Raw genomic sequence first — 27701 nt, 5'->3', positions numbered from 1 at the left:
AGCACACTCCATTTACTGTTTACCATTTACCCCACACTTGCCTCTTACCTTGGCATTGGCTGGAGATTAGTTTAGGGTGTACACTGCTTTTTGCCCAATATCAGGTGGGATTGGCTCCAGCTCAACTGTGACAAGAGTGAAGACAGAAGCTAGATGAATGGCTTGATGTTTTTTGCTTACAATTTTTTCAGCTCCCTGCTGCTGGTTAGTGGTGAGAGGAAACGTGTAAAAATGTAAATACACTCTATAAAACAGTATGTATGCTTTAAGTGAGGCAATTTTGCCAATTTAAAGAATAATTTCCTGTCTGTATGGTGATGTGTATTCTCGCTATGTTCAATCATTCACTGGTTTAAGGTAGAGGGGAAATTATGTGTATTTGTGTACAAGGCAATAAACGGTACGGTTTTTTGGAGGACCCGAAGGTGTCAAGATGACCTCAACAAAATATATGGGTTCATGACTGAGCACCTCTTGCCTAGTTTAAAAAGAATGGTGCCTGCCACAGTAGGATAATTTTCATGCGAGACAACAAAACATCCCACGCAGTAAAAAAAAATAAAAAATAAAAAACACTAAATCTTCAGCTGGGTATGAAGGGAGGAACATTTTACAGTGTGGCTGTTCTTAACAAGAACCTGAGGAACATATTGAGGATAAAATCAAGATGGTGGACAGCAATATAGGGCAAGATTTGGACATTTTCATATTTTTACTTACTTTTGTCGTCAGCACTTGCCTACAGTATTTTAAGGGGACAGTAAATTGACAGTTATACAAGCTGCACCATTTTTTCTATTTATTTATATTTCTTCAGTGTTTTCCAATGAAGAAAAAGTACAACAAAATCTTACATAAGCAGTTTGATTTCGATTTGTATTTAGTGCAGACATACATACATACATACATACATACATACATACATACATACATACATACATACATACATACATACATACATACATACATACATACATACATACATACATACATCTACACACACACAGTATTTCCAGTACATAAAAATTTGCAACGCAGTGTGTATCGTTATTTGTTGAATTCATCCTCATGTGCGCATCACTGTGTGAATATTCATTCTCATTCTGACCAGGAGCACTGGTATCATGCACAAGGATTACGCACATAAATTTACACTCCCACACAAAACGGTGGAAATAACTACATCTTCTGTGAGGCACTGATGCATATTTATCACGGCTGAGACGCCCTTGGCCACACAGGCCTACGAGTTGCACCGTGGAGGGATGGGTGTGTGTGTGTGTGTGTGTGTGTGTGTGTGTGTGTGTGTGTGTGTGTGTGTGTGTGTGTGTGTGTGTGTGTGTGTGTGTGTGTGAGCTGGCTGTCTGGTGCAGAGGATCACCTTCCATTTTCAGACCACGGAGAGCGCGGGGGACTTCAGTAACAGACGGTTGCTTATCACCTATAAGTAGGCTTTGGAGGAGGTAGGGTGCGGCGCGGTGGCTTTTTGGGTAATGTTTACATTCCGAATCCATCCACAAATAATAACAATAGAGATCACGATACATTAGTGGAGTGATTTTCAAAGTGTGATATGCAGATTCCCTCTAGTGGTATAGAAAAGACTCACTGGCCAAGAACAGTTCAGTTGTATTTAACTTTTAACAATGATGTGCAGTTACCTAAGTGGCTGGTGAGGCACTTATATTCAAGTCAGATTTAAAAATGTATGAGCCAAACAGTCACGCATTTGCCATCAAAATTAGCAGCAAGACATTTTATTTAAAACTAACTTTAAAATATTTGTCTTGTGCAAAATACTGAATTCTAATCTAAGCCTATACCAAAATATTTAGTTCCATTTATAAATGATTTTAAAAGGCCAGACCATTGAAGAAAAAAAAAAGTAAAACTCTAGAATAGAACGACAATAATGTCGTTCTAATTATAAATAATTAATTATAATTATAAAATAATTATGTGTCATACTTTTTAATTGACCCGTGGAGAGTTTTTATTCCCATATCATAAAGCACAGTGTGAATATTCAAACTTTGCACAATGTCACAGTGACTTTCAATAATATTAAATACATTCTTAGAAATAAATACCCTCTGCTACTACACTACTGTGTTTGAATATTGACTGTGATGGTGGTACTTGGATAGATGAGTATTTTTTTTAGGTGGTACTTGGTGTAAAAAGAAAAAAAGAGAACCACTGAATGAGTGCTATATTGGCAGAAAGATGGAAATAAGAGCAGATAATCATCCCTTCTGCACAGCACAATTTAAGAAATCTCCTTCAGGAGAAGGTCACCGCGTGTATGAGGGTCTGGCGCTCCTGCTGTGGTCCACATTACGGATGTTATACGAGGCCTTAGCGTAGCCAGAACACGGAGTACGGCGCATGCTAAACCGAGATGGCTCGCTCATTACCTCGTGACCAAATGGAGACAAATAACTCACACTTGAAAATAAGGGCGGTGAAACAACAGGTTTTCGTGACCCTGTTTTGCACAAAACTAAAATGCAAGGGCCACCACGCTGACAAACTGGCTCAACGTCAACGCTTGGCTGTGTTATGTCCTTGAGCAAATCAAACACAAACCTGAGCAGATCACAGTGAATGATGCTCACTGAATAATTAGTGAGTCACCTTTAAGGGGCAGCCACTGTTGGGAGTCGCTAATGAAGTGTCTCATAATCTCTTCCTGGCTTGTATTAGAAGGACGACATTACCATCAACTCATGTGCCTGGACATCTAACGCTTGAAAGGAGGGCCATCCAGACAGTAATCATGCACTTGATTTCCTTTTAAGAGAGACTTTATCAAAGTCGACTTTCATTCGCCGTGAGGGGCTCATCACGCTCGGGCTGACATTTTACTTGAATGTTACTCTTTATTACTTTCAATTATTAAAGAAAGATCCACTGAGCGTTAACATTACGGCAGTATCACCTTGCGCCAAATCCAATTATTCAATCAATCAGTCGATCAATCAAACAATCAAATCTTGTTATGACATTCACTTGGTTTTTTATTTCGACTAGTGCAGAAGAAATATGGGTGTCAAAGTCTTGGCACATTTTCAACAACATTTTGTTGATTTAAGTCATTAACTTGAAAGATGATTTTGATTTTCCATTTCTTAACACAAAAAGAGAAAACTACAACTGTGCCAATTGCAAAACGCAAATCAAAAATATATCTTATTTCCTAAAGACCTACCAGGCAGTGTTTATTCATCATTATTGTCATCACACTGTGCAAGAAATCAGTCACACGATGGGTGTATAGAAGACAATCATTTCATTTTATTAATAGAAACAACGCCAGCAGAGATTGAAACAAAGTGTGCGTATCACAAAAACAAAGCAGTCCTCTAAGAAATGAGGACATACATGTCAGTTTTTAAAAATTAATATTGACGCGAAACCTTCAATGCTCTCTGATCAATCCGTCCAATTAGCTGCTATTAAACTGACAAAGGCGAATGTCGACACAATAGCTGCTGCGTCGGCTCGACGATACGACTGCAAAATGTTCCCGGAGGAGCCCTCGCTACGTGGCTCAACTCTGCGGTGAAACGCATTCATCATTTATTAGACGCTTCGCGCCATTCCCGCTGTGTTATTTTTACATCGACGCATCGGTGACATTCTGCTAATTCACTCGGTAGACAGTTTTGTCTACGCGTGACTCCAAACATTCACCTATAGTCGACGCGTTAATGGGGACAATCTGAAGAACTTAACATTTCACTCAAGTCTGTGACATTTCAAGCGGAAATGTGTATTACGACTGAATTGCGGGGAAAGTCGGAATTACGGAAATATATACATGCTCGCACGTATTTTAAAAAGCCATTCTGGTTAAAATTAATCTTAAAAACGATCTTTCTGATCAAGCCATATAAAGTGTGTCTCATGAAGCCTATGTACATCATTACGCGATATCTCCTCTGTTTCCAGTGTGAGGGAAAATTTCATTATAAAGCCCAACGGATGCAAAGCTAAGACAGGGAAGCGGATGTGACCATGTTGTCTAGCAGATGTCTAGCGTGTACGTATGTGATCTACAAGGTCTCTTACGCTTGGCTTTCACTGAAAAAAAGTGACATATAGAAGCTCTGGATGCCATCCAGTGTCTGTTCAGCTCTTTCTCAACTTGGCCGGCGAGAGAGAGGCTTTATTCAGTTGAGAAGGAGAAGCCGGAGGAAAAGGAAGCAAGGCCGCACCATGGGGCTTGGCTGGGATGTATAATGGGGCCGCATCCCCCGACCCCCCCCTTCCTCAAATACCACACAGACTGGGGACTCCAGCATGGGCCATCTGTGTAGAGATGGTGACAAGACTTGGAGGTGGCAGCTTCTCTCAGCAGGAGCAGTTCCCACAGCCCTTCACACTGTTGAGGATCTCCTCCTGCAGTTTCTTCCTCTCCTCCTCCTTCTGGGAGAGGCGCTCGGGCGCCGGCCGGCTGGGGTTCTTGTTGTCGCTCAGGATTTTGCTGTTCTGGGTGTTCCACAGGTCGGCGTACAAACTGCCGGGTGTGCCGAGGAGCGTTTGGTGGTTGCCGTGCTCTTTCACTTTACCCTGTCCCGCCAGGACAAAGCAAAAAAAAAGAAAGAAACCAAAGTTTGGCCAAATCAAAATGGCTGCAAATGCACACAGTTCTACCAAGGAAGGTGACGTAATGAGTCGGACTTAATAACAATCTCTTCATGAGCACCAACACTGACCACAAAGTGCAGTGAGCCAGCTCCCCCCCTGTAGGATCCCTCACGCCTCCTGAACAACTGTTGCCTTTCTCGTACAAAAACACTGACTCACAAACATACACACAAGGGCGCGCGCGCACACGCGCGCACGCCACCCACACAGTCCAACACAAATGAAGGCGCCCCCCCAGCTCCCATGAGTGTGCAGAGGTGTCGGTATTATCTTTAGTGAGCCCAAGACGAGCGTGCTAGCGCTAGCGTGCTTTTTAATGAGCACCCCGGGCGGTCCTCTGCCAGCGACACCTGCAAACTCCATGGCGACATCACACACCAAACATGCCTCCTCGCCACGACCCCTCTGATCCCCGCCATCTGACTCTGGGAACACGGAAGCAAGCGCACATGCTCATTGGGAGCGGTTCAAAACGAGCCTCTTTCATCAGCATTGGGAAGCGCCGGTGGAAAATGTCAATTGACTGCTGATCGGTTTCGCAGCGATGCTCTTTTAAGACGGCAAGTGATTCAAAGGACGGCCTTTACATATCTTCTCACCTGGCTATTTCAGTCACACGCCTTTGACCGCATCACAAAGACTCATTGCTCGTGTTTGTGTTTACAGTGAACCGCTCTGGAAATCTTATGAGAACACTTTTACAGTCGTCCTTAGTATCTATTCGCATTTCTGCTGTCAGAGATGTGTGATGCATAACATCACTTTTGAAAACAAGGCGGCGACTTTCACAAGTACAGTCCTCGAAATAAATGGCAAGCAACGCTTGCTCGCTTCAAACTGTACATTTGCAACTTCAAGGTTACTGTAAAAAAAAAAAAAAATATTAGAAATAATATATTGGAACCATTTAGTCAGCAACATATGCGTATATTCTCTCTGATCTGTTTGAACGATGACTTTTACTAGGAGATCCATTGGGGACCTTTGCCACCTCTTCTTGTTTTCTGACAGTATACTGTCACTCTTAGTGCTACACAGCAAGTTGCGTGTTGATGTGGTACCTCCTTTCACTTGTATAGCACTTTTCCCACCTGTTAAGACCGTCAAAGCACTTCACATTGAATTCACATTCAATATTTGATGATGCAGCTTCAGGAGGAGCAACTGGAGCTTCTGCGTCTTGCTCATGGATACTTCATCACGCTCACAATGGTCAGAGATCAAACTTCTGACCTCTGGTTTGGGAGACAACCACTCTACTACCCCCAAAAAGGCTGCCAAAAGTGTACAACTCTAAATTCTGACTTGCCTGTAAATTGTACTGCTGAAATCCTTCAAAACAATCTCTTTAAGAATGTCATATAGAAAAAATATTGTTCATCTTTTTTTTCTTTTCTTTACGATATTTGGCTCAGCCAGTCTCACAAACAAGGTCTGAGCTGAATAGGGGTTTCATTGGGATTATCATCTTGCCTTCCTGCCAGTGTGAGTCAATGATAGAACAATTGAAGTAAGGTTTCTCAGCGAAGCTTAGTTCATAAGCACTTGAAAAAACAATCTGTCATTTCTGGAGTATTGTTAGAAACAAATTTACGCCTGTGTTTTGCACAAAAATGTTATGTGTGTGTGTGTGTGTGTATATACAATTGAAGTAAGGTTTAAGGTATACACACACACACACACACACACACACACACACACACACACACACACACACACACACACACACACACACACACACACACATATATATAAAAAACATCGACTGGTGGAATATAACTGTCCAAAACAAACAGTTTGGCAGTGATAATAAACAAAAAGTGATTTGAGTGCATATCATCCTGCAAAACGTGCTAATTAGACTGGCCATTAAAAACAAACACGTAAAGTGTACCCCGGCATATTTGCAATTGATTGAGGTTTTTTTCTCTCCTTAGTTATTCACTGCTAGAAATCCGATACGCATTTTTGTACTCTGGTCAAAGCCTTATCTAATATAAACATATTGCTTTAGCGCCACCTTGTTGTATCCTGGTGCAAATGAACATTCACTTGGGCCACAGCTATGTCTTACTGCCACTCTGTGGCATTTTCAGGAAATTATAACCTTTCGCAGAATGACTCGCAGATTTTTCGTGGCAGGCCCCGTAATTTTACTTTTAAACTTTAGATTCAGCAGAAATAACCAATCTGACAAGAAACAGAATGCAGTGTAAAATGAAGAGCGTGTTACGTACCTCATTAAGAACAACGATCTCGTCGGCGTCTACAACAGTGGAAAGCCTGTGAGCGATGAACACCGAGGTCCTGTCTTTCACCATCTCTTTCATTGCGCTCAGGATGTTCTGAAAAAGAACCGGCATTATTATTTTTTCCAAGTGTTGTACTATGTTGAAACCAAAATCACCAAACATGACTGAAAAGACATTTCTCGTGTGCTTCTCACTACAATTGTTTCCACTGTTAATTGAGGAACGCACTCATATCAACAGGAAGTCATCATTAACATGCTCTACCGTGCTTCTGAAAAGCAGAAAGGGCGTGTTGAACTTTCTCATTAAATGTAACATTTACAAAGACGGAGGAGGTTTAAGTTGAGCTGGAGCTTAAGGAGCCGGAAACAGCGGCAGGTGGCAAGGGGGGAATATGTGCAGCGATGTGTGAAGGTGGAGGGGTGTGTGTGTGGGGGGGGATGCAGAATTATCGTGTGCACCTTTGGCAGGTGACCAACTGGATGTTTGTTCTGTTAAATAAATATGCCCGCACCTCCTCAGTGATGGAGTCCAGAGATGACGTGGCCTCGTCATACAGCAGAATAGGCGGATTCTTCAGTATTGCACGGGCGATGGCCACACGCTGCTTCTCCCCGCCTGAAACGAAACAATGGACGTCAGGAAACAATGCAAACAGACCTCAGCGGGTAGGTACGAAATTATGAGCGAAAGGTCTCCCCCTGCCCTCATCATATAATCACCTCAAGCAGAGCGAAAATGCACCGCGGCAACAATTCTGCTAGACGGATACAAGAGGACTTTTATTTAATTGTGAAGAAAAATCAGTATGAGACTTTGGCTACGTCTGACTCAGCCTTTGTTACATACAAGCCGCGTGTGGCCTTTTGAATGCGAGCGGCTTTTAGAAACATTATAAAACGGCGCCAGCTGCAGGGAATGTCAGAGAAAAAGTTTGAAACCCTGAGTGGCATCAGCTTATACCAACATGAAAAACTAAGATGAATGTAACAATTCTTGACAAGTGAACATGGGCTGAAAATCAAATATGCAATAGGGGTTCATCACAATGGCGTTTGATGAGGTTGAGGTCAGGGCTCAAGTTCCTCCGCACCAAATTCAAGCCTGCCTTCCCGACATCAAAAATCGAACCGTACAAAATGTCTTGGTTTTAATATATTTAAAAGGACCAAATAGGTTCTAGCCAAGCACGATTGAAAGAATTGTGTCTTTCTCAGTGGGCGACTCATGCCAGGCTATTTTCTGTGCATCATCAGGCACCGTTTTAGTCGCACATTTTAAAAAAGTAGAACGATATACTGAGTACTTCCTAGTTTATTTTTTTCTATGACGATCATATTTTACAGTCATTTAAGTGCTACCGACCTGACAGCTTCAGGCCTCTTTCCCCAACTTGGGTGTCGTAACCATGTGGCATCCTGAGGATGGCATCATGGATGCCTGCCAGACGAGCTACTTGGTAAACATCCTCCGGTGTGGCGTTGATGTTCCCGTACTGCAGGTTGTAGTAGATGGTGTTGTGGAACAGAACAGCATCCTGACAACACAAAGGACGGAGGGGGGTGGGGTGGGGGGGGAGTGAGCTTCAGAGAGCATAGCAGTATTGCTGCAGCGGTGGGAGCAGAGCGCTGTAGATACAAAGACGAAGGTAGGAGGGAGAAAGAGTAGTTTGCGAATGAAAAAAACATTGGACCATCTGCTCAGATTATCTTGCGAGCACATTGCAGAGAAAGCTAAATGGAATTTTAACTCTTTTTACACGCTGTTGTTGAATGTTAACACGGACAAAAGAAATAAAATACAAAGGTGCATAAAACTTAAACGTAGTCGATGTCAGTGAATCATTTTGCCTTATCGAATTGCATCGCAGACCTGCGGTACGACCCCTAAGGCCTTCCTCAAACTCTCGAGGCTGACGTCTCGGATGTTTTGCCCACCGATGTAGATGTTCCCCCGCTGGGGCTCATAGAAGCGGAACAACAGCCGCATTATCGTGCTCTTCCTGAAAGCAGAGATATGACCAATCATCACCAGCGGCAATCTTACACTCCAGTGATGACAGAAGGTGGAGACAATTGCGAGACCTCGGCGCGGCTGTACTGCTGGTGACTTACCCGGAGCCGCTGCCACCAACTATGGCTACCTTCTTCCCAGCAGGTACCTCGAAGGTCACCCCATTCAGGACTTTCTGGCCTTCCAGGTACTCAAAATACACATCCTCGAAGCGAATGGTGGACTCTTGTGGTGTGATGCTTAAAGGGGGGGCTAGATCCTTTTCCTGCAGCAAAAGACGATGAAACGGAAAAAGATGAAATTACAACCACTGACACATATAAGGACACTGCAAGGACGGACAGACGGGCGGGTGGACGGACAGACAGACGACTCAAGCGCAACACCTTGGATATGGTGGAAAAAAAGGAATATCAAGAGGATTTAAGTGATACTTCAAAAAAAAAAAAAATCAAGATTTTTCATCTCTTCACTGACTGATCAATACGCACGGAAACCTTAGTTACACAATGGCCTCAGCTCTCAGTGTGACGCTGAGATAAAGCCAAGGTCTGTAGCCGATAAAGCCCCGTCCTTACGCCAAGACTGAAAGCCTGTTCTGCACAAACTAATAGCAACATAATAACCAAAAAGCCTGTAGCTAAGGCAAAGAGCAGAAACGCTCATCCTGGCTTCTTTTAAGTTGAAAAACCTTTTAAAGGGTCGAGCCCCTCGCTAGATGGATTGCGAATATAACATGAGTGACAGCACAACCCGGCTCCGCCAATTAATACAAACAACTCACGGTCCATTAAAACAAACATATTACAACTTCACCCCTCCCACATGCAGGAAAGGCAAAATCATTTGTTTGGCAGAGTCGTTAAAGGGGTGGGGTGGATTAGTTTAAGTACATAATGCAAATGTTGAAAAGAATGCATAATGTGTTCAGTCAATAATGGCCTGCTGGGCTGCGCCATTCTCCGGGGAAACACAAATGAGAGCAGTACTGATGAGTGGAGGGAAGAGAGGAGGGGAAAAAAAAAAAAAAAGAAAATAAGAATCATGATTACTGCCGCAATTACAGACCGGACACCTCAATCGCGCTGAGAGTGCCAGGCAGCAGACACACATTTGCACTTAAGTGGACCCTTCGAGCACGAGATGGGCTGTCAGGACATCTCATAAAAATAACTGACAGCCACTTCAGAAGGAGAAACAAAGGGCGGGCTTGTTCAAATCAAATCTGCATTGACAGTTTATAAACAGGAAACATCCGACTATGTATTTTAAGTGCACCCACGACGTGGCGTGGTTGCTGACAGGCAAAAAAGACCCTCGCAAGGTTAAGCGCTACTGAAAATGACCAGATGGATTAAAAATAGATATTAGTACCACTGTGACTGTAGCAAAAAAAAAAAAGGATTTGGAAAGCTTTCTTTTTTTCATCTCGTATCTCCAAGCTTTTCAATACAATATTTAGTTTCGCTCCATACAAGCTGAGACTTTGTCAGAATATCAAAGGGGAACACATAAAATGCTCTTGCAATGATCTCAACAATGTGAAGAAATTAATGTCGAGCTGCCATTGAAGTTACCTTGATCTTGGTGTCAACACTGAGCAGTGTGAAAAGCGTGTTCATGTCTATAAGCGCCTGCCGCGTCTCTCTGTACACGGTGCCCAGGAAGTTCAGAGGGAGGGAGAGCTGGAAGAGCAGGCCGTTCACCATCACCAGGTCACCCACTGTCATCGTGCCTACAAGCCAGCAGCAATGCAAAAACATACCATGGATGTATAGAACCTTCTTCTCATAATGAATATCATAAACACGTATAAAAACAGGATGGCCAGCAAAATATGTGACGAAATACGGTGACAATCACCTGCTGCAATTCCCTTGCTTGCCAGCACCATGATGCCGGTGAGGCCCACACTGAAGATGGCACTCTGGCCAAAGTTGAGCATCGCGAGCGTGGACGTGGTTTTTAATGAGGACGACTCGTAGCTCTTCAGGAAGCCGTCGTACTTTTGGGCTTCATACTTCTCGTTGTTGAAGTACTGGCGTGAAAAATAAAAGAGATGGGATATGGGAAAGACTTGGGAGACAGCCCGGAGCTATACAATGAAAAGAATGTGTACGTTGAGCACAAAGCACAAAATGTGGCTGGGGTTGGAGGTTAAGCAAGTGTCAGACAAACACTTGAGTACAGCCCGCATCAAGAGTGCATTCGTTCTCCGAGTGGAATCCGAGTCTCGGTTGGCCTGGCCTCTAAAACACTTCATGACTGTATCTTCACATCCTTGGCATTGAAATGAAAATCAGTACCTTAACAAAACAAAACTCATAGTCAGCTAAAGATTAAGCTTGTGTGGAATAACTCTAAAGTAAAGACATACTCTTCAAGTTGTGGACGAAGGACGGCATACAATCATTTCTGTCAAACTCCGTAGATGGCATCTGCCGCCAGAGAAGCGCTTAAGTGCTGAATCACAAGAGCGGCACTAATTTTGATGAAGACATACATCACTTGAGGGGAAAGCCTCATGAATCGGCTCCACGCACGTTGCTTAAAGGCAGCAAATAAAACTCCAACCATAACAAGCTCCCTCCACCACTCCACCGCCAATTACCCACTAACTGACAAACATTGCATTTGTTTGGTTGCCCTCGTGTTTTGCAGCTTGGGCAAAGTGGGCGGATTTGCTTCTTTCGCTACCGACTGTGTGGCTACGGACGTGCCATGGAATATGGAAAGGCGAAGGCAGGGGACCTGATCGAGAGGGAAATGTAGCACACGACGAACAAACAGAAGCTGCGCAAGGAAGGCATCCTGTTCAGGTTCCTCATTGAGCCCTTTGTGAAAGTGGAACGGATTTCTGAGTGGGTGGAGATCTAATTACGTATGCACTCACAGCTCAGAGAGATGCTAAATTCGGCCACATTGACACAGATGATACAAAATAACAGAACAAAATGTAAAAGGAAAACAGAATGTAAATTAAGCAAAGGAAATAACATAGGTGGCAAAATATATCCGGAGCGATGAACAAAAATCCCTTGGAGCTTGCTCGAGAGGTAATTTGTGTGTATGTGCAAACATACAAATGTAACAAAGATGCACCGAATGAGGTTTAAAATGGAGCAAGGTGCAAGAAATCTAAACAGAATACTGAGTCTAATAAAATTGTGACTTTTTAGAGAAGAAGGGTTTATACAGTAGACTAGTGTTTTTAAATAGAAACAATTACAATGACTATTTTAATCATTATCATTTTCTACAAGGTGATATAATTTTAGTATCTTTGCATTTTGAAGCTCATTGGAACATTAATAACATAAGACCTTAGTGCTGGAAGTGCTCTGTCAACTGTGTAAAAGTTGCCAACTTAACAGCATTCTAGTAATCATTTCTAAGTGTACTGATTTCAGTATTGACATTTATCTTTGGGTTCACGTAACCATTATTCTTTCTGTCTTACACGGGTGCACGGGCACATACCGAGAGTAAACAAGGCTGCGGAATTTTAGGACAAAAATAATATTTATTGCAGTATGTGTGCATTACTTTCATTCTTAAGTGTTTGTAGGCTACAAACAAAAGTGTTCTCAACCCTCACCTGATAAATTTGTTTTGGATCCTTGGTATTGTTGTCTGAAATATATATATATTTTTATATTATACTATTATAGCACGTAGCCTGACTGACGTATATACCTGGGCTTTTGACTCAATGATGAAAAAAAAAATACTTTGGTCCTTTAAATGTGTATTTGAATGTCCCTGCTTTAGTGGCGTGCCATTACTAATCAGTGCACAATCAGATACAGATTAGATAGATTATACTGACGTGTTGGCCAGAATTAAGGTCAATCGGAATTTTGAAAGTCTGAGGCCAATCATATTTGAAGTCCCTCAAAAAGCTACTACTTAGTGCCTTTGCATAACACTTGAATTAAGATGTGATTGATGGCATTTATGGAAAATGAGATTACATTGTTCAAACTCTGAACAGGAAAATTGCACAGAATTTTCCTACCACCTATTAAAATTATTGGTTAGAATAAACTATTGAGCTCCATATTTCTGACATTCTTACCCATGATGTGTAACAAATTTTTTGTGCAACTGTTTATCTGTACTAACACAGAGTACAAAGTGCAAATATTGATTTTGTTTATTTAAGGACACAAATTGTTACCTTTTAATTCAGTGTTACTCTTAATAACAGTATTTGGTATCTTAGGTTTGAAAGAGAAAAGAAAGACAGAGAAAAGAAAGACAGAGAAGCCAGTGTTGTTTGATATTGATTGTACCATTAGTCAAAGTTCCTGACTCAAGTGAAAGCAAGCAAAAGACAGGAATGAAAAATGGAGGGGAAGGGGGGGCAATGAGGATGAAGTGAAAATAGGGTTTGAAGAATAGAGGTATGTGGGAATGTGCCTATGTGATCTCACCTTAACAGTCTCGTAGTTAAGAAGAGAGTCGATAGCTGCGTTGCCAGCTTCGTTATCTGCTTTGTTCATTTCTATGCGGAAACGAGTCCTGTGCACAGAAACAAGCACTTTGGCGCACGTTTGCCGATAAAGGCCGACAGTAGCGAGTCTCTACTGTCTGCATGTTATAAATCAGCACATTGAAGATGGGCATGCTTAATGTTACCTCCACTGCGTCACAAGGATGGTGAAAAGGGCGTATGTGGATAATGTACCCAAGGCCACGGCCGTGAACTCTCCACCACACTTGTAGAACTGCACAGGACAAAAGCAGGTAGAGGGAGAGACACACGCACAGGAAGAGAGAAAAAAAAAAAAAAAAAAAAAAAAAAAAAAAAAGATTTTATCCTTGCAACTTAACAGCCCCATAAAACAAAGTCAAGCTAGCACGTCAGACTACCGTGCTCCGGCACGCGTCAAAAGTGAGTTTGTGGCCACTTCGCAACCAAATAGGGTGTTACAAATGGAGGGGAAATGACAAGAACTACTAATCGTGCTAATGCTGTAGCTATGTGGGCAATGAAGTCTGTCCTCATTACATCCTAGCTGACATTATGGTCCAGGGTGGAATAATAAGGCAAAGCTACAGACGAGCAGGTCTTTTAGTGCCAGTGTGTGCGTGTGCGTGCGGGCAGGCCTACACTACAGGAGCACATTAGGCTGCAACAAAGCTTGGGGATTCTACATCGATGCTAATGGGCTCCGGGTTGCCCACCCAAAGAAACTGGGGATTCATCTAATGAAAATGAGACCTTCTGGAATTAATATCCTGACGTTCTGCTGTGAAGTGTGCCAAGGTGATGTAAGGTGCTGGGTATTGGAATAATAACGGGACCACACACAGACTGAAAACTGTGAGAGGCTTTTGCTTTTTCAGAGCCTTCGACTTTTCAAACACCATGAGAAAAGATCCCAAAACAGATCTTACCAGGATGGCGCTCACAAGTCCCATCTCAAAGACTGTGGGGCCCAGATTGAAGACGAGGGCACTAAGGACAAATGAGATGCCTCGGGTGCCACGGTCGATGGCCTTGGATAGTGCTCCCGTCTGGCGGCTGAGATGGAAGCCCAGATCCAGATTGTGCAAGTGGAGGAAGACATTTTTGGCGATGCGTCGGATAGAGCTCTGGGCCACTTTGCCAAACACCATATTCCGAAGCTCGTTGAAGAGTGCTGCGCAGGCCCGTGACAAACCATCTGGGACAGAGCAGGACAAAGGCAATTACACACTGTGACGCTGAGAAGAATGAAATCGGGCTGGGCTTTATATACAGTACATTCTAGTATATTATATGTATATAGAGTATACGTACAGTACGATAGAGTACAGTACACACACATGAACACACGCACACACACAATTTGGCTGGGGTCAGTTAAAAAAATATTAGTCCGACTTTGAATGACATCTGGTCTTCTTGATGTGATTTTGCGGAGAATACATTGCTTGTCTTATGGGACGAGAGTGGGGCAGTAATTGCTCTGTCTGCCGGTCTTCGTGGGGCAGTAATGTGGCGTTAAATAGGAATGCTCATCAAATGAACAATGTGTCCACATCTGACAAGGTAGGATGAGCACAGGGCTACCATTTCAGCCAAATTACACACCCCTCCACAGAGGAGTGCAAAAAGGGCACAAAGAATACAATTCTCATTCTCAAAGAGCATCTAGTACATTCTTCCTTGTCATCCTTTTTTTGTCCCGTCTGGAGTCCTGTTCGTGTGCTACAATTATTCACCAAGCACTACTGAGCAAGATCTAAGTGGGCTCATTAAAATAAGTGGCTACAGGGCTAAGTGTATTCAAGCTGATCTCAAACACGGAGACTTGCGGTAGGTGTCCGGTCACTATTTACCTGATGCATTTATGCTTTTCATTAGCACCTCAGACAAAAAAAAAAAAAAAAAAACTTAATCAGAAATGAACTTCTGACTAAACCTCCACCTCACCTCTGACTCCTCTTTGGAGGACGAGACGATTCTGGCAATGAGAAATGAGGTATACAAACGGAATGCTGAGAGAAAAAAAGAGGGGGGGGGGGGGGGGGGGAAACATACCTGGCCTTCGTCAGAAACCCAACATGAGATAAATCAAAATATCTAAGTCTGCTTTTGAAAAATATGAACGCCTCCCTGTTCACCTTGAAAGGAACGATTGCCACATTGAAAAGTTGCCAGGAAATATGGGCGGATTAAAATAGGGGAACTCAAACATATAATAAGAGCGCATAATGTCAATAAAAGGAGGATAAGGCAGGGCTTGTGCAGCTGCATTGATGCGAGTGTGTCGGGAAAGGTCAGCCTGGAGATAATAGGCAGTCCCATAGTCCCCTCTGATGAGCACGGCACACTGCTAGTGCAACAAAAGTGCGGAACTCACAGCCAATCAGCATGGCCGTTGCCATGGTAGCCACAGTGCTTGCCGCATCGTTCAGGTTCAGCATGTGTCCCGACATCTGGTTAAGCTCGTCCACTGCATACTTAAACATGAAGGGCACCGTCACATTGGTGATCTGGGAAGGCAAAGAGCGAGGAGGTGGGGAAGACATTCTCAAAATGAGGAAAACAAAAACAACTCTGAGGTCCTGAGTAGTAAACCCAATCAGATGTATCGAGCCGGTCCCGTCATCCGTGACAAGAATTACAGCAAATGCCAAAACAAGTCAAGACATGACAAGTACAGCAACAAAATACAAGTACATTCCCCCCACTCAAATATTTATTTGAATAGTAGACTCACACTTAATGCGAGTTTGATATTCATGGTACGGTTCCCAAAAAGAGATTTAATTGACAGAATTGTACAGTTAAAGAACTCCCGTGCCCGTTCCTATAGCACTTGGGAGGTTTTAAGAAGCTAAAACCAGATTTATTTTCCAACATGCACTTGGAAGCTTTACACGCATCGTCCGTGCATGTTCCCTGACTGCCTCTGCTGGTGCTCCTGTGCTGGCTGGTATTTCCAGCTAATGGAAGTGAATTGGGTATTAGGGCTAATTAAAAGCACAGGGACAGCTGTCTGAGTCAACCTGAGCACTTTGTGACACATTAGGGCAGCCAGAGAACACAGGAGAAACGCAGCGAGACCCTCTCTCCTTCCTGCCTTGTTTCTTGGATTTTCTCTCATCAAATGCGGCACGATTATCAACAAAACATAATATAACAGAATATCAGTACAGTAAAGAAAATAAGATACATGCACTTAGCCCTAAATCAGCCATGTCCAAAGTCCGGCCCGCGGGCCAATTGCGGCCCGTGGTCAAATTTCATCAGGCCCGCAGCCTCTGTGATAAAATCTTTAGTATGTGGCCCGCCGCCATTGTTGACCAGCGCTTTAATACACACGTACCAAAGCTATTTTATATTTATGCCGCAGAAATGTAATCTCGCGCGACCCGGCGTGATTTCACAGCGAGAACATGACTCCAGCTGTCCTGCTATGCGGAGCATGCGCAAGTCAAATGCGGAAATAAACCCGTTGTAAAAAGGGTACGCGCGAACCGGCTGCGTGAACCCTGTGTGAAATGTTCATGAGGCGAAAATAATCTTAAACTCATGTAAATTTAAGGTATTTCATACAGTTTGTTCAATGTTATCGTATTTTATGTATTACTTATAACTCCTGTTTAAAATGTTCATGAGGCGAAAATAATTTTAAACTCATGTAAATTTAAGGTATTTCATACAGTTTGTTCAATGTTATCGGACTCTTCAGATATGAATGAAAGGCGGAATTTGTGTTTTTAGAGTTGTTCACATCTGCCTGAGTGGCTTATATTTGGTTATTTTGTCATTTAAAAAATAAAGACAATTGGGAGAATGAAATTTGTTTTATAACAGTGTTTATTTGGATGAAATTGTAGTTAAAAAAATGTCCGAAAAAACTACTGGCCCCCGGGCCCCTTCACTTTATCAAATCTGGCCCTCCTTGCACAAAGTTTGGACACCCCTGCCCTAAATGCACTCAATTGTTCACATAGTCTACAAACGGACACACGCGATGGAGAAAGAAAGCTATCAACAACAGGGTTCGCAATTTGTACACTTGGCATGAGCACTGTACTCTGGCATTAGTAGTCCTGCCTTTTAGAAATATAAATACATTTTAAAAATCCATGCCACTTATTAAACACCCCATCACTAATCTACTAACTCATTACAAGGTTGTAAAATGTAGCTACTTTGTTGAACCTGCTGGTTTGTCACTACAGCGACATAATTTATTATTCAGCAGATTGGAAAACATCCTCCATGACGCTTCCATGAGGAATTGGGCAGACCTGCACCAAAGCAGGAAATCAATCAGAAAGGTCGGACGATGTCGCCTCTAAAACACACACTAGAGGGAGCCATGCTCAGAGGATGAGCCTATTAGGCAGCTGTAAATTTGTGTTTTACAAGGTGAGCATTTCAGAACATATAATACACGGACGACTGGTACTATGTTTCATTTTGACTTGCACACGTGCCGTCTACCCACAGTAAGGTGAGACGAGGTCACAAAAGTCCAAAGAACAAATTAGAGTGAAAATGATTGATGAATAAAGACAACTCTAATTAACTGGGAAAATTACATGGCAATGACAAAAATAAAACTACGTGTCCGTGCTTGTATTTTAGTGCGCACACACACACAAGTAAGCTGCTCTCTGCCAGGATGCGGCTGACGGGTAGCACTTTAGGTCTAGCCTTGAATTTTTAACTGTGAAGCTTTTATTACCAGAAAGCCACATTTTACTGTAATGCCCTTTGGTGGAAGATTTTAGAGCTCAGCAGCACTTTTCAACTTCCACCAGCCAGTACGGTGCTTAATATCAAGAAAATGTTTTGTCTGATTGCAACACTTTACCTGACATGAATATAACATGTACTGAAATCTCAAAGGTGCATCATCTTTGGAGTGTAGAAATAAAAGAAGTGCACAGCAGAATGCAAGAAAACCCGCAACAGGTGCAATTTTGGAACTTGAAACTTTTCAGCTACCATAAAACCAAAGTGGCATGCCAAGGCAACAAGTCAAGTCAATGTATATGATGATCTGATGTCCATCATAGAAACGCAATCGTCTTGGCCTAGTACCTTGGCTGCAGCTAGCAGGCCCACAGAGATGGCAACACGGGCCCGCAAGTCAGGTCTGTCCTTGGGCCACACGTAAGTCAGCATGGCGGACAGGATGGTCGTCGTGTTGACTTCTTTCAGCTGTAGACAACAACAAAAAGAGCTCGCATTTAGTTTGAAAACAAGCAAAAAGCTAACTCTCGAGATGACACAACAACCATTCGATTCAATTCAAATAAATTCACATTTGCAAGACTTCAACACTTGAATTTTTATGACTTGAATACTTTTTATTATTCTATTTCTTCACACTGTGACACTCTGATGAAGGCGGAAGTTCATGCCGAAACATGTCAGGTAATGTAACCAAAATACCCTGTTTGTGATAAAAGAACCAAAAAGTGATTGAAAAAAGGAAACAGAATGAACTTAGTACAACTACTCAGAAGACAGTTAAGAATGTTAACTCTGACATACATTGGCTGTCATAGACTCTTTCACATGGCCTATCAAATGTCTACAGGGGGCCCCTGGGGCTTCTCAAAGAATCACCAAGCAGAGCTGAAGATCCAGCCTGACACGACAAGTCCCCAGAGACACCTGTGCTGTCATCCCATCTGACGGTGGGGCGCCCGCTGCTGCCAGCATGTCTATTTACCAGCACTCCAGCGCACACCTGCCACAGGGACTCTCTGCAGGCCAAAGTTGATGCACTAATTCCTCTAATCCATTCAATATGGAAGCGCCGCGATACAGCCCCAAATTGCGCGACCTTGTTCGCAACATCTGCCTTTGATTCCAATTCAATTAAGTAATATGCGACACTGCATACAGGGAGTTAACATTTACTGCAAATGCGAAGCTTTCTGTGATACGAAATGGGGCTCGGGTGATTGGTGCTTTTAATCTGTATAATTCAGTGTGTGGAAAGAAAACGATCAACACTGTAAATTGGTTTTACAGTATTATCCATAATGATCTGTAATGTGCTTCAAAGTTAATGAGAGTATTTGTTTTAAATATATACTATCTGTTCAAATAAAGTGATGCTTCGAGATATGAGTATCCCATTGACAAGCTCGCTTTATGCTAAAGCCCCTATTCTACTGACCGACAAATAATTGTTGCCTTTTTGTTGTGGTTCGTTCAAGGTTTTTGAAAATTCCCTTGTGACGAGAAAAGTAAAAGTTGAACGTCGGTGGAAAGTTTGTGTATTTTTGTTCTCTTTCCTTAAAACCATTATGTCCTTATTTTTCTTCAATATCTTATTTTTAGTGGAGGCATCCATTACTTTTCCCCAACCTGTATAGTATATTCTCAACTGTATTTTATTTTAGCACAGACACACACACAAAAATCATGACATGTGTCCCTTCAGTCTAACTGTGATTTGCTTGCACAAACACTGAACAACAAAAGTGCTCACCACATTTTTGGGGTCTGCATTGAGGCGTCCTCCGGCATTCCCGTGCCAGCATGTTCGTTTGTCTGTCACCTGCAAATGCTGTGAAACGTTTGCAGTTAGTATGAATCTGATAAAGTCACAGCAGCACTTAGATCTGGAAGTACGTCGCATGGCTACTTACGTTTGCTGCCTCCAAAATGCGGCGACAGCCTTCATTTGTTTTTGTACTCCATGTGATTGTTCGTGAGTGTGGCAGGGTGCCAAGCTGAAACACAAAATGTAAATGCACTGATCATAAATTTGTATTATGGCTCCCCACGGTGTGTGCTCAATTTGTTATTTCGTTCTTTCTGACAGCTCAGTTTACTAAAAGCCTTGTGCTAATCACTTTAAAGCCACTTATGTACATATTGTGGGATCTTGAAAGTATGAACATTCTTTTTGATTGCTTCTGTTTCACAAGTTTCAGAAGTTGAGTAAATTTTTGTCTCAACAGATTTTACAATGCACGCCATTTGTGCATACATTTTAATATTTTAACAATACTGTACTGTTTATTGTTAATCCAATAATTATTAATCGGTGCTTACGTATTATCGGGAGGACCTTTGATTTTTACTTTTTCTTTTTTTTCACATGGAAAAATCAGGCTTTCATCACCTCAACGTCAACCACAAGTACAACTTTGTGGATCCGAACACCGGGGCTCATACGCAGACAGTGGAACGCCTATGGGGATCGGCAAAGTGGCGAAACAAGAAGCACTGTGGCACTGCACGTCACCATTTGGAGTCGTATTTGGCCGAATTCATGTGGCGGAAGCATGTTGCCTGTACTGATGTCTTTGAGTCACTTTAGGAAGCAATTGCGACGTTCTGGCCTCCGGAATTACAAATGTAATGTTATCGTTTCAATAAATAATTTACTTAAATTTTTGAGTCGTTTTTTTAAAGGTCCTCCCGATAATACGTAAGCACCTATTAATCTATATATTTGATCTATTTATATATAATTTATTTTTTATCTATTTGTTATTTATTAATATTAAGGTATATTGTCTGTTTATCTATCTGTGTTTCTTCAATAATTAATCTATCCATCTATCTATTTACCTATCCATCCATCCATCTATCTATCTGGGTAATGTAGAGAAAGAAATACAATGTAAACCCTGGCAATACATTGTAAACAGAAAATGTAGAAAAAACACTACAGTAATCCCAAAAAGTAAGAGATACAGTATTCGACTTTCAAGTGTAATTTCAGGATGAAACTATAAATATAACCTTTACTTATTATATTAATTTTGCCTTGTCTACATCATGCAAAGTTTCAGTATTTGTAAATAATGGATTAAACACTCGTTGTTAATTTTGCTGTTAGGGTCCTTGTAAGAGAAGAGCAAATTGCGTAAAAATCAATGAGATATTGAACAACATATGTAATATTTAATAGTCAGAAATATGCATAATATTTAGGTGGATATTGTCAGTGGAAATTAGGTTAATAATGTTTCGGCAATACAAAAGTGTTTTAAAAACACAAAATGAAGTGTTCAGAAGCAAAATGAAGTATTAAGTCATGCAAGTGACTTGCAGTGGAAACCCAAACATCATTTCGAAACTGCGTGTCATATCAAAACTGAAAATGCATGTCATATCAAAACTGAAAATGGATGTCTTCAACTTTCACTTTGGAAATGTCTCAATCTTTTTAGATGTTATTCTATTCATTCGTTTCACCGTGGAATTATGCAGCTCATGCACAATGACGTCAGCAGAAAATATTTAGATGTCAATGCACCACCGGGTGGGACAAACACGCTTATCTAACGTTTACTGACTTCTTGTCGCTCTCTGACACGTGATGCAAACCCCCTAGACAAACAGGCAAGATTTGACCAACTAAAGAAACGTAGAGCATTGCACGACACGTACAGTCATTCAGTTGCCGTACACAAAAACAACAACAAAAAACGCATAGAACATTGAGTTAAAGAGAAGTTACAACTTGGAAACATCCAACTACTGAAGATCTAAGTTAGCACCTAGCTAGCAGTCATTATACAAACTCACGTGGGGTTTGCATGACATTAGCCGCCTCGAACACCCACGTGGGAATACTACAATAACACTTGGTAAGTTTCGCTCAAAAGTAACAATCGAGGACATTTGACCACTTGTGTCCAGCTCTGTCCTTGTGTGCTGACTGACACCCCAAAAAGCACCATGTCCTGTCCAACTCCTCGTAGAACTTACCAGATAAGAACTTTGGCGCGAGCACTTCGTCTCATTCTCGCTTTGACCTTTACTCCAAGCGTGGTGAGAGCTAGTTTTTTGAAGGATAATTGCCAGTTTTCTCCTATGAAAGTGTAAGCCGCATTTCAGTGACACCAAGAGTGGCGCCATGTTTGCAAGTGTGAGAGGAGGCGTGGCGTGCGCGCGCCTACTACGTCATTTCCGCTTACGTCATTGCCTGTCACCGGTGTCAAAGCTAGCAGGCGTGTTATTGCTACACGCCGTAATTTTAAACATTACCGCAGGACAAATTTGACTTTTTAAACGACGTGCTTTATAGTTTAAACGTTGTTGAATGTGTCGCTGAAGTGTGGCCGGATGCGACAGTTGGATTAACTTGGGAATTTCTCTTTTCAAAAACACGAGCCGCGCGGCTAAAGGTAAAACACGTTGTCTGGCCGCTTTGCTCTTTGTTGAACGGCTGGTTAATGCGGCGGTCGCCGGCCCAACTTTGATTCTTTTTTGCTAGAGAACCGCCGCCCGTCCCCTTACTCAGGATGCCATGCCACAATCAGCAAATGAGCAATGTAAACACCGGCCAGGAGCACCCAATGAAGCAAGTGCGCTTTGCCACCAACAGCAGCGGCAATGTGGCCGCTGTGTTGGCCACTCACGAAGCAGGTGATGCCAGCAGCAGGCAGCCCGTAAACCAGGATTCACCGGGACCCCAACTCAAACTGCTTCCTCTCAATGACCAGATACGAGAATTACAGACTATTATTAGAGACAAGTGAGTCACTGCTTTGTTGTTATACCAATTCCACATTCCCCTCCACCAAATGTATAAAGAATCCATTTTCATCCCACGTACATACTTGCAAAAGTGTCATCTCAATACTGTATATTTCATTTTCACGTTTTCCAATATGAATAAAAGATCCACTATCCTAAGCCAACTATAAAGGGGTTTGATGCAAACAACAACATAACCACATATTGTTCAAATGCAAATGGAAAGATATCTCTTCCATAAAAATTCAAAGAAAACATGAAAGTGCTTTAATGAAGAGCCCACTAAGTGTGTGATCATGGCCCTTCCTTGTTCTAATATTGTCACACATTTCCCTTAAGGAAGTTCCTTGTGTTTGGTATGTACTTTTCGCTTGTGTCAGAGGTCAGGGTGTGCCTTTGCACCTACAAAGAAAAGTGCAATGTCTACAATACAGGAAATCAAAGTACATTTGTCTCTTTTCTCCAAAACACTGTTAAGGATTAACTTTGTTAATGTCACACAGAATATTAATACACATTGAAAAGGGCCATAGTTTAAAACTTGATGTAAACAATGGTTGATGTCGATTTTCTCCACCCAAGTGCGACAATTGTATTTTGAAAGAGAGAAGCCTATCCTAATGTACCTAGAAACACTATTTTTTATTTTATAATTTCTTGGCTGCCGATGTCAGGAAAACTGTTCTGTGCTGTCTCCCAGCATCAGTATGATATACTGAAAAGCCTACTTGGATATCTTTTTGGGCAGAAAAATAAATGTTGGGAACCTTTCTCTTATTAGGTGGCATTTATAAAGTTCTCAAAGGGCCATGTGAAATTTGAGGAAAAAAAGCTGGGAACAATTTTCTTTTAAATATTATGAGCAGTTGTGGGGGATTTTAGTAACAGTTCCTAGGTCTTGGTTTTTATTTTTTTTAGAATTACATGGTAGGCCAGAACAAATGCTCATGGGCCTTATATGTTTCCCACCTTCAACCGATATGTCCTGACAGATCCAAAATACTAAATCTTGTTCTTTTACAAAATCAATAGTGCTTGTTTTATGTCCTCTCAAATGATTGAGTAATGTCAGGCAATATTGCCCAATGTTGGCATATGTATAATTTATGTATGAAGCGCTTTGTTACAGTGTAAAATGTGCTATGTAAATTAATATGTATTGTATGTATGATAGATTGACCATCAGGCTATGTGAGTGATAAATGACACTGCTTTTGATTCAAGTGGTTGGAAAATATATGCACCCCATTTAACTAATCCACGCTACTAATTAGTTTTTAATTTCCACATTGACTTTGATCTATTCGGAAATTGTTGTTTGCAGCACTCAGTAACCAATATAACTAAAAGAAGAATCATCTAGATGGGACTTTTCTTTTTTTCCTTATGTTTGTAGGACGACCAGCAGAGGGGATTTTGTGTTCTGTGCTGATCGACTGGTAGGATCATACAGTACCCAACAGCATGTCTATCCGTTTTCATTATATCAAATCAACTCATATTGTTGTTCAACAGATTAGACTTGTGGTAGAAGAAGGCCTGAATCAACTACCTTACTCTGAGTGTACCGTGACAACACCAACAGGTGAGTAGCTGCCAAAGTCCACCCATTTCATTTCACAGTACATTCATTCCTGACTTGTGTCTGGTCTTAAGGATATAAATACGAAGGAGTCAAATTTGAGAGAGGCAACTGCGGCGTCAGCATTATGAGGAGTGGTGAGTCAATTTGCACAAAGCAAACACACTTGTGTACCACCTGCACCTCAGCTGTGATTTGTGAGTGAGAAAATTATTGAAGATTTCAATTTCAAATGTTCCGGAGTGTGTTGCGTGCATCAGGTGAGGCCATGGAGCAAGGGCTGCGGGACTGCTGCCGCTCCATTCGCATCGGCAAAATCCTCATCCAAAGTGATGAGGAGACCCAAAGAGCCAAGGTCTACTACGCAAAGTTCCCACCGGATATTTACAGAAGAAAAGTGCTGCTCATGTATCCCATCCTCAGTGAGTCAGCACACACACATATACACACACACACACACGCGCGCGCGCACTGTTCTCGGCCGCACTTCAATTTCCCAACAGCAACGCATACAGGAGGTCTGCATTTTTATGTATATATTGCATTTGGAGACGTCGCATCGACCTTTACCGCCAAGTCTCCATTTCCACATCACTCAGGCGCCACTCACCCTGGTCTGGTAATTATAGCTCTCGTCGAGGAAATTATACTCTGCCTCGGTGATGCCCACCAAGCTGCAGCACAGCATAATGAGAGCCAGAAAAATGTATCTCTTTCTTTTGCATTTCCCGACCTGCACACAAATGAGGAAAAAATATATGCTGTTGACCCTGTCAGGTTGGAGGTTTATTTTAATGGCAGAATATTCAAACGCATGTCGGACTGGAAGGAGACCTTTTTGAGATGATAACATAAGCAATCACACTCTGGCAGACCTTTTCATATTGCTCTCTGATTTAATAATCCACTTCATCCTTAAGATGTCAAGTTTTAAGTGAGGGCCGTTTCAGAAGTGTGCCGTGCGTAATACACCTTAAACGCTGTGTGTGTGTGGTCAGGTACTGGGAACACGGTGATTGAAGCAGTGAAGGTGCTGATCGAGCACGGGGTCCAGCCCGGGCATATTATCCTCCTCAGCCTCTTCTCCACACCTCACGGTACATCAGCACAGCTGCACCAGCTCATTTTCCATTTGCTTTTGTTTACCCAACAAATCAGGCTTCAATCTCCCCCTTGCGTTTCTCCTCCCGATGTGTCATTGCTTTTATTTGACTGGCGCTGGCTGCAGCTGGTGATTAGTCTTCTACAACACTTGTTTTGAAATCAAGTTTCTCACTATATTCAATGACAACACAAAGATTTGTGGAAGGAAATCCTTCACTATACTGTCCTGTATATCTGCCATGTTATTTTTTCCTCAATATTGTGATTACCGTATTTTCTGGACTATAAGGCGCACCTTCAATGAATGGCCCATTTTAAAACGCTGTCCTTATATAAGACGCACCGGACTATAAGGCGCATCTTTAATGCATCATGTCAGATTTTTCATCCAAATCAAATCATTCTCCATTTTATCTTTTTTTATTTCAACTTCAGATGCAACAAATTACTTTATAATCACAAAATAATGATCCATAGTCTTTTTGATTCATGATTCATAGTCTTCAGCAAGCCACTTATGATTGATTTCATGACACAATGCTTCGGGCCAGTTTAAATTTAGGAATTTGGTCCATATATAAGGCGCACCGGACCATAAGGCGCACTGTCGGCTTTTGAGAAAAGTTTAAGTTTTTAGGTGCGCCTTATAGTCCGGAAAATACGGTAATGTGTGATTATTTTATCAAGGTCACATTCCCACATTTTTTGAACAAACACGAGCAAAGAATAAATTTGCATTACAATAAACAATATCAGATTTATTGTACATGAATGGACAATAAATAGAGATTTTTTTAATCACAGTAAAACCCTTCTCCCTTCGTTGTCTTTTTAAAAAGGGTTTTATTGTGAAATGGATAGCAGTTGCTGATTTGTGCTTCATTTCAAAGCCAAATTGATTGGGAAAAAATGGGAACTTTGCAAACAAAACGAAAATACTAAAGGAACCAGATTTATTTCTTTCTACAAGGAGATAGCTCTCTTCTTGGTACAGACAAGCGACCTTTTGATGCTTCGCTGAACTATCAGACTGAGTTGTAAAATGATCCTGTTTTACTGATTTCTGTTACAAGGACTGACATGAACTAATGGAGGAAAAAACATAAATTAATGACCAGTTTGTAGCAATATTTCTTTAGATAAGGTGCTAGCTCCCTCTACAGTCAATGGAATGTCAACATAAAAAAATATAAAGTGAAAACATCTGCTCACTCATAATGTACATATTTATGACGCAATTTAAAATCGGACTGTAAAAAAAAAAAAGTCCACAATGGTCAAGTAAGAATGAAATGTAGAGCTGATGTCTTTTCTTTTTAATTCAGGGGCCAAATCGATAATCCAGGAGTTCCCAGACATCACCATACTGGCAACAGAAGTTCACCCGGTGGCACCAACACATTTTGGGCAAAGGTACTTTGGCACCGATTAAATCCAGGACAAACGGGGCAACATTAGTTTGTAATTGTTTTTGTCTGTTTTATTTAAACAAACAACAAAAAATATTGTTGTGCCAAATACGAAAAGAAACTGTATTTATTTTGTTGATTTCTTTTTGCTATTTGTCATATGGATACAAACAATGCAGAGCCATAGAGATCATTTTATTTTGCATGTTACAAGTTGTGATTTAATAAAAGATTTATATTTGTTATCAGGAAAAACCACCAAATGGAAAATAACGGTATTTACTGGCAAAGAGGAATGACACAATCACATATAGTACGCCAAAGACCTCCACGTGAGCTTTGAGAAAATGGACTGTCTGGTCCAAAAAAAAAAAAAGTTTTATTTATTGTTAGACATCCAGGTTTCTGATACATACAATGTGTCACTGACATATATATTTATTTATCTATAAATTTGTCACATAATGGAGCAAAATATGCGCTGCCCGCAGCAGCTATGTCTCAATTGTTAATTTAGCAATAAAAAAAAAAGCATTGTATAACAAACGACATCCACATTTTTCTGAAGGTTTCAACATGCACTTACATTAAACATAGACGACATTTGACATAGGAGTGTTTGTCAGCCAAGTGTGATTTGATTGGTGAAAATCAAGTAAAAACACAATTTAGTTTCAGTCAGGCTTTGCTTTCATTGTCAATAAACTGTCATGAGAAATTGT

The 27701-nt window shown here is 41.5% G+C and overlaps 2 protein-coding genes across 3 annotated transcripts; one reads left to right on the top strand and one right to left on the bottom strand.

Annotated features, from left to right (window-relative positions):
* Window positions 1–22360, bottom strand: abcb7 (ATP-binding cassette, sub-family B (MDR/TAP), member 7). 2 transcript variants are annotated; one of them, XM_085936178.1, is made up of 16 exons: window positions 22114–22360; window positions 20037–20120; window positions 19877–19954; window positions 18472–18591; window positions 15773–15905; window positions 14322–14590; window positions 13560–13648; window positions 13355–13442; window positions 10782–10956; window positions 10496–10653; window positions 9020–9183; window positions 8778–8907; window positions 8271–8442; window positions 7420–7523; window positions 6891–6998; window positions 1–125 (listed from the first exon to the last, which is right to left on the bottom strand). In XM_085936178.1, exons 1-16 carry the CDS (start codon window positions 22261–22263, stop codon window positions 72–74), a joined length of 2076 nt encoding a protein of 691 aa, XP_085792304.1. In that variant the 5' UTR covers window positions 22264–22360; the 3' UTR covers window positions 1–71. The 2 variants fall into 2 exon arrangements, with proteins under 2 accessions (XP_085792304.1, XP_085792294.1); XM_085936168.1 differs by lacking the exon at window positions 1–125 and adding an exon at window positions 2733–4575.
* On the top strand, window positions 22307–27701 carry uprt (uracil phosphoribosyltransferase (FUR1) homolog (S. cerevisiae)). The gene is made up of 8 exons (XM_085936202.1): window positions 22307–22532; window positions 22622–22882; window positions 24281–24323; window positions 24400–24469; window positions 24541–24603; window positions 24727–24888; window positions 25465–25563; window positions 26896–27701. Exons 2-8 carry the CDS (start codon window positions 22650–22652, stop codon window positions 27000–27002), a joined length of 777 nt encoding a protein of 258 aa, XP_085792328.1. The 5' UTR covers window positions 22307–22532; window positions 22622–22649; the 3' UTR covers window positions 27003–27701.

This window comes from Syngnathus leptorhynchus, chromosome 2, assembly GCF_054491065.1.
Source record: "Syngnathus leptorhynchus isolate UIUO chromosome 2, UIUO_Slep, whole genome shotgun sequence".
NCBI classification, from domain to species: Eukaryota; Metazoa; Chordata; class Actinopteri; order Syngnathiformes; family Syngnathidae; genus Syngnathus; species Syngnathus leptorhynchus.
Note: the sequence above shows the minus strand (reverse complement) of the source record. Positions and strands in the feature narration are given on the sequence as shown.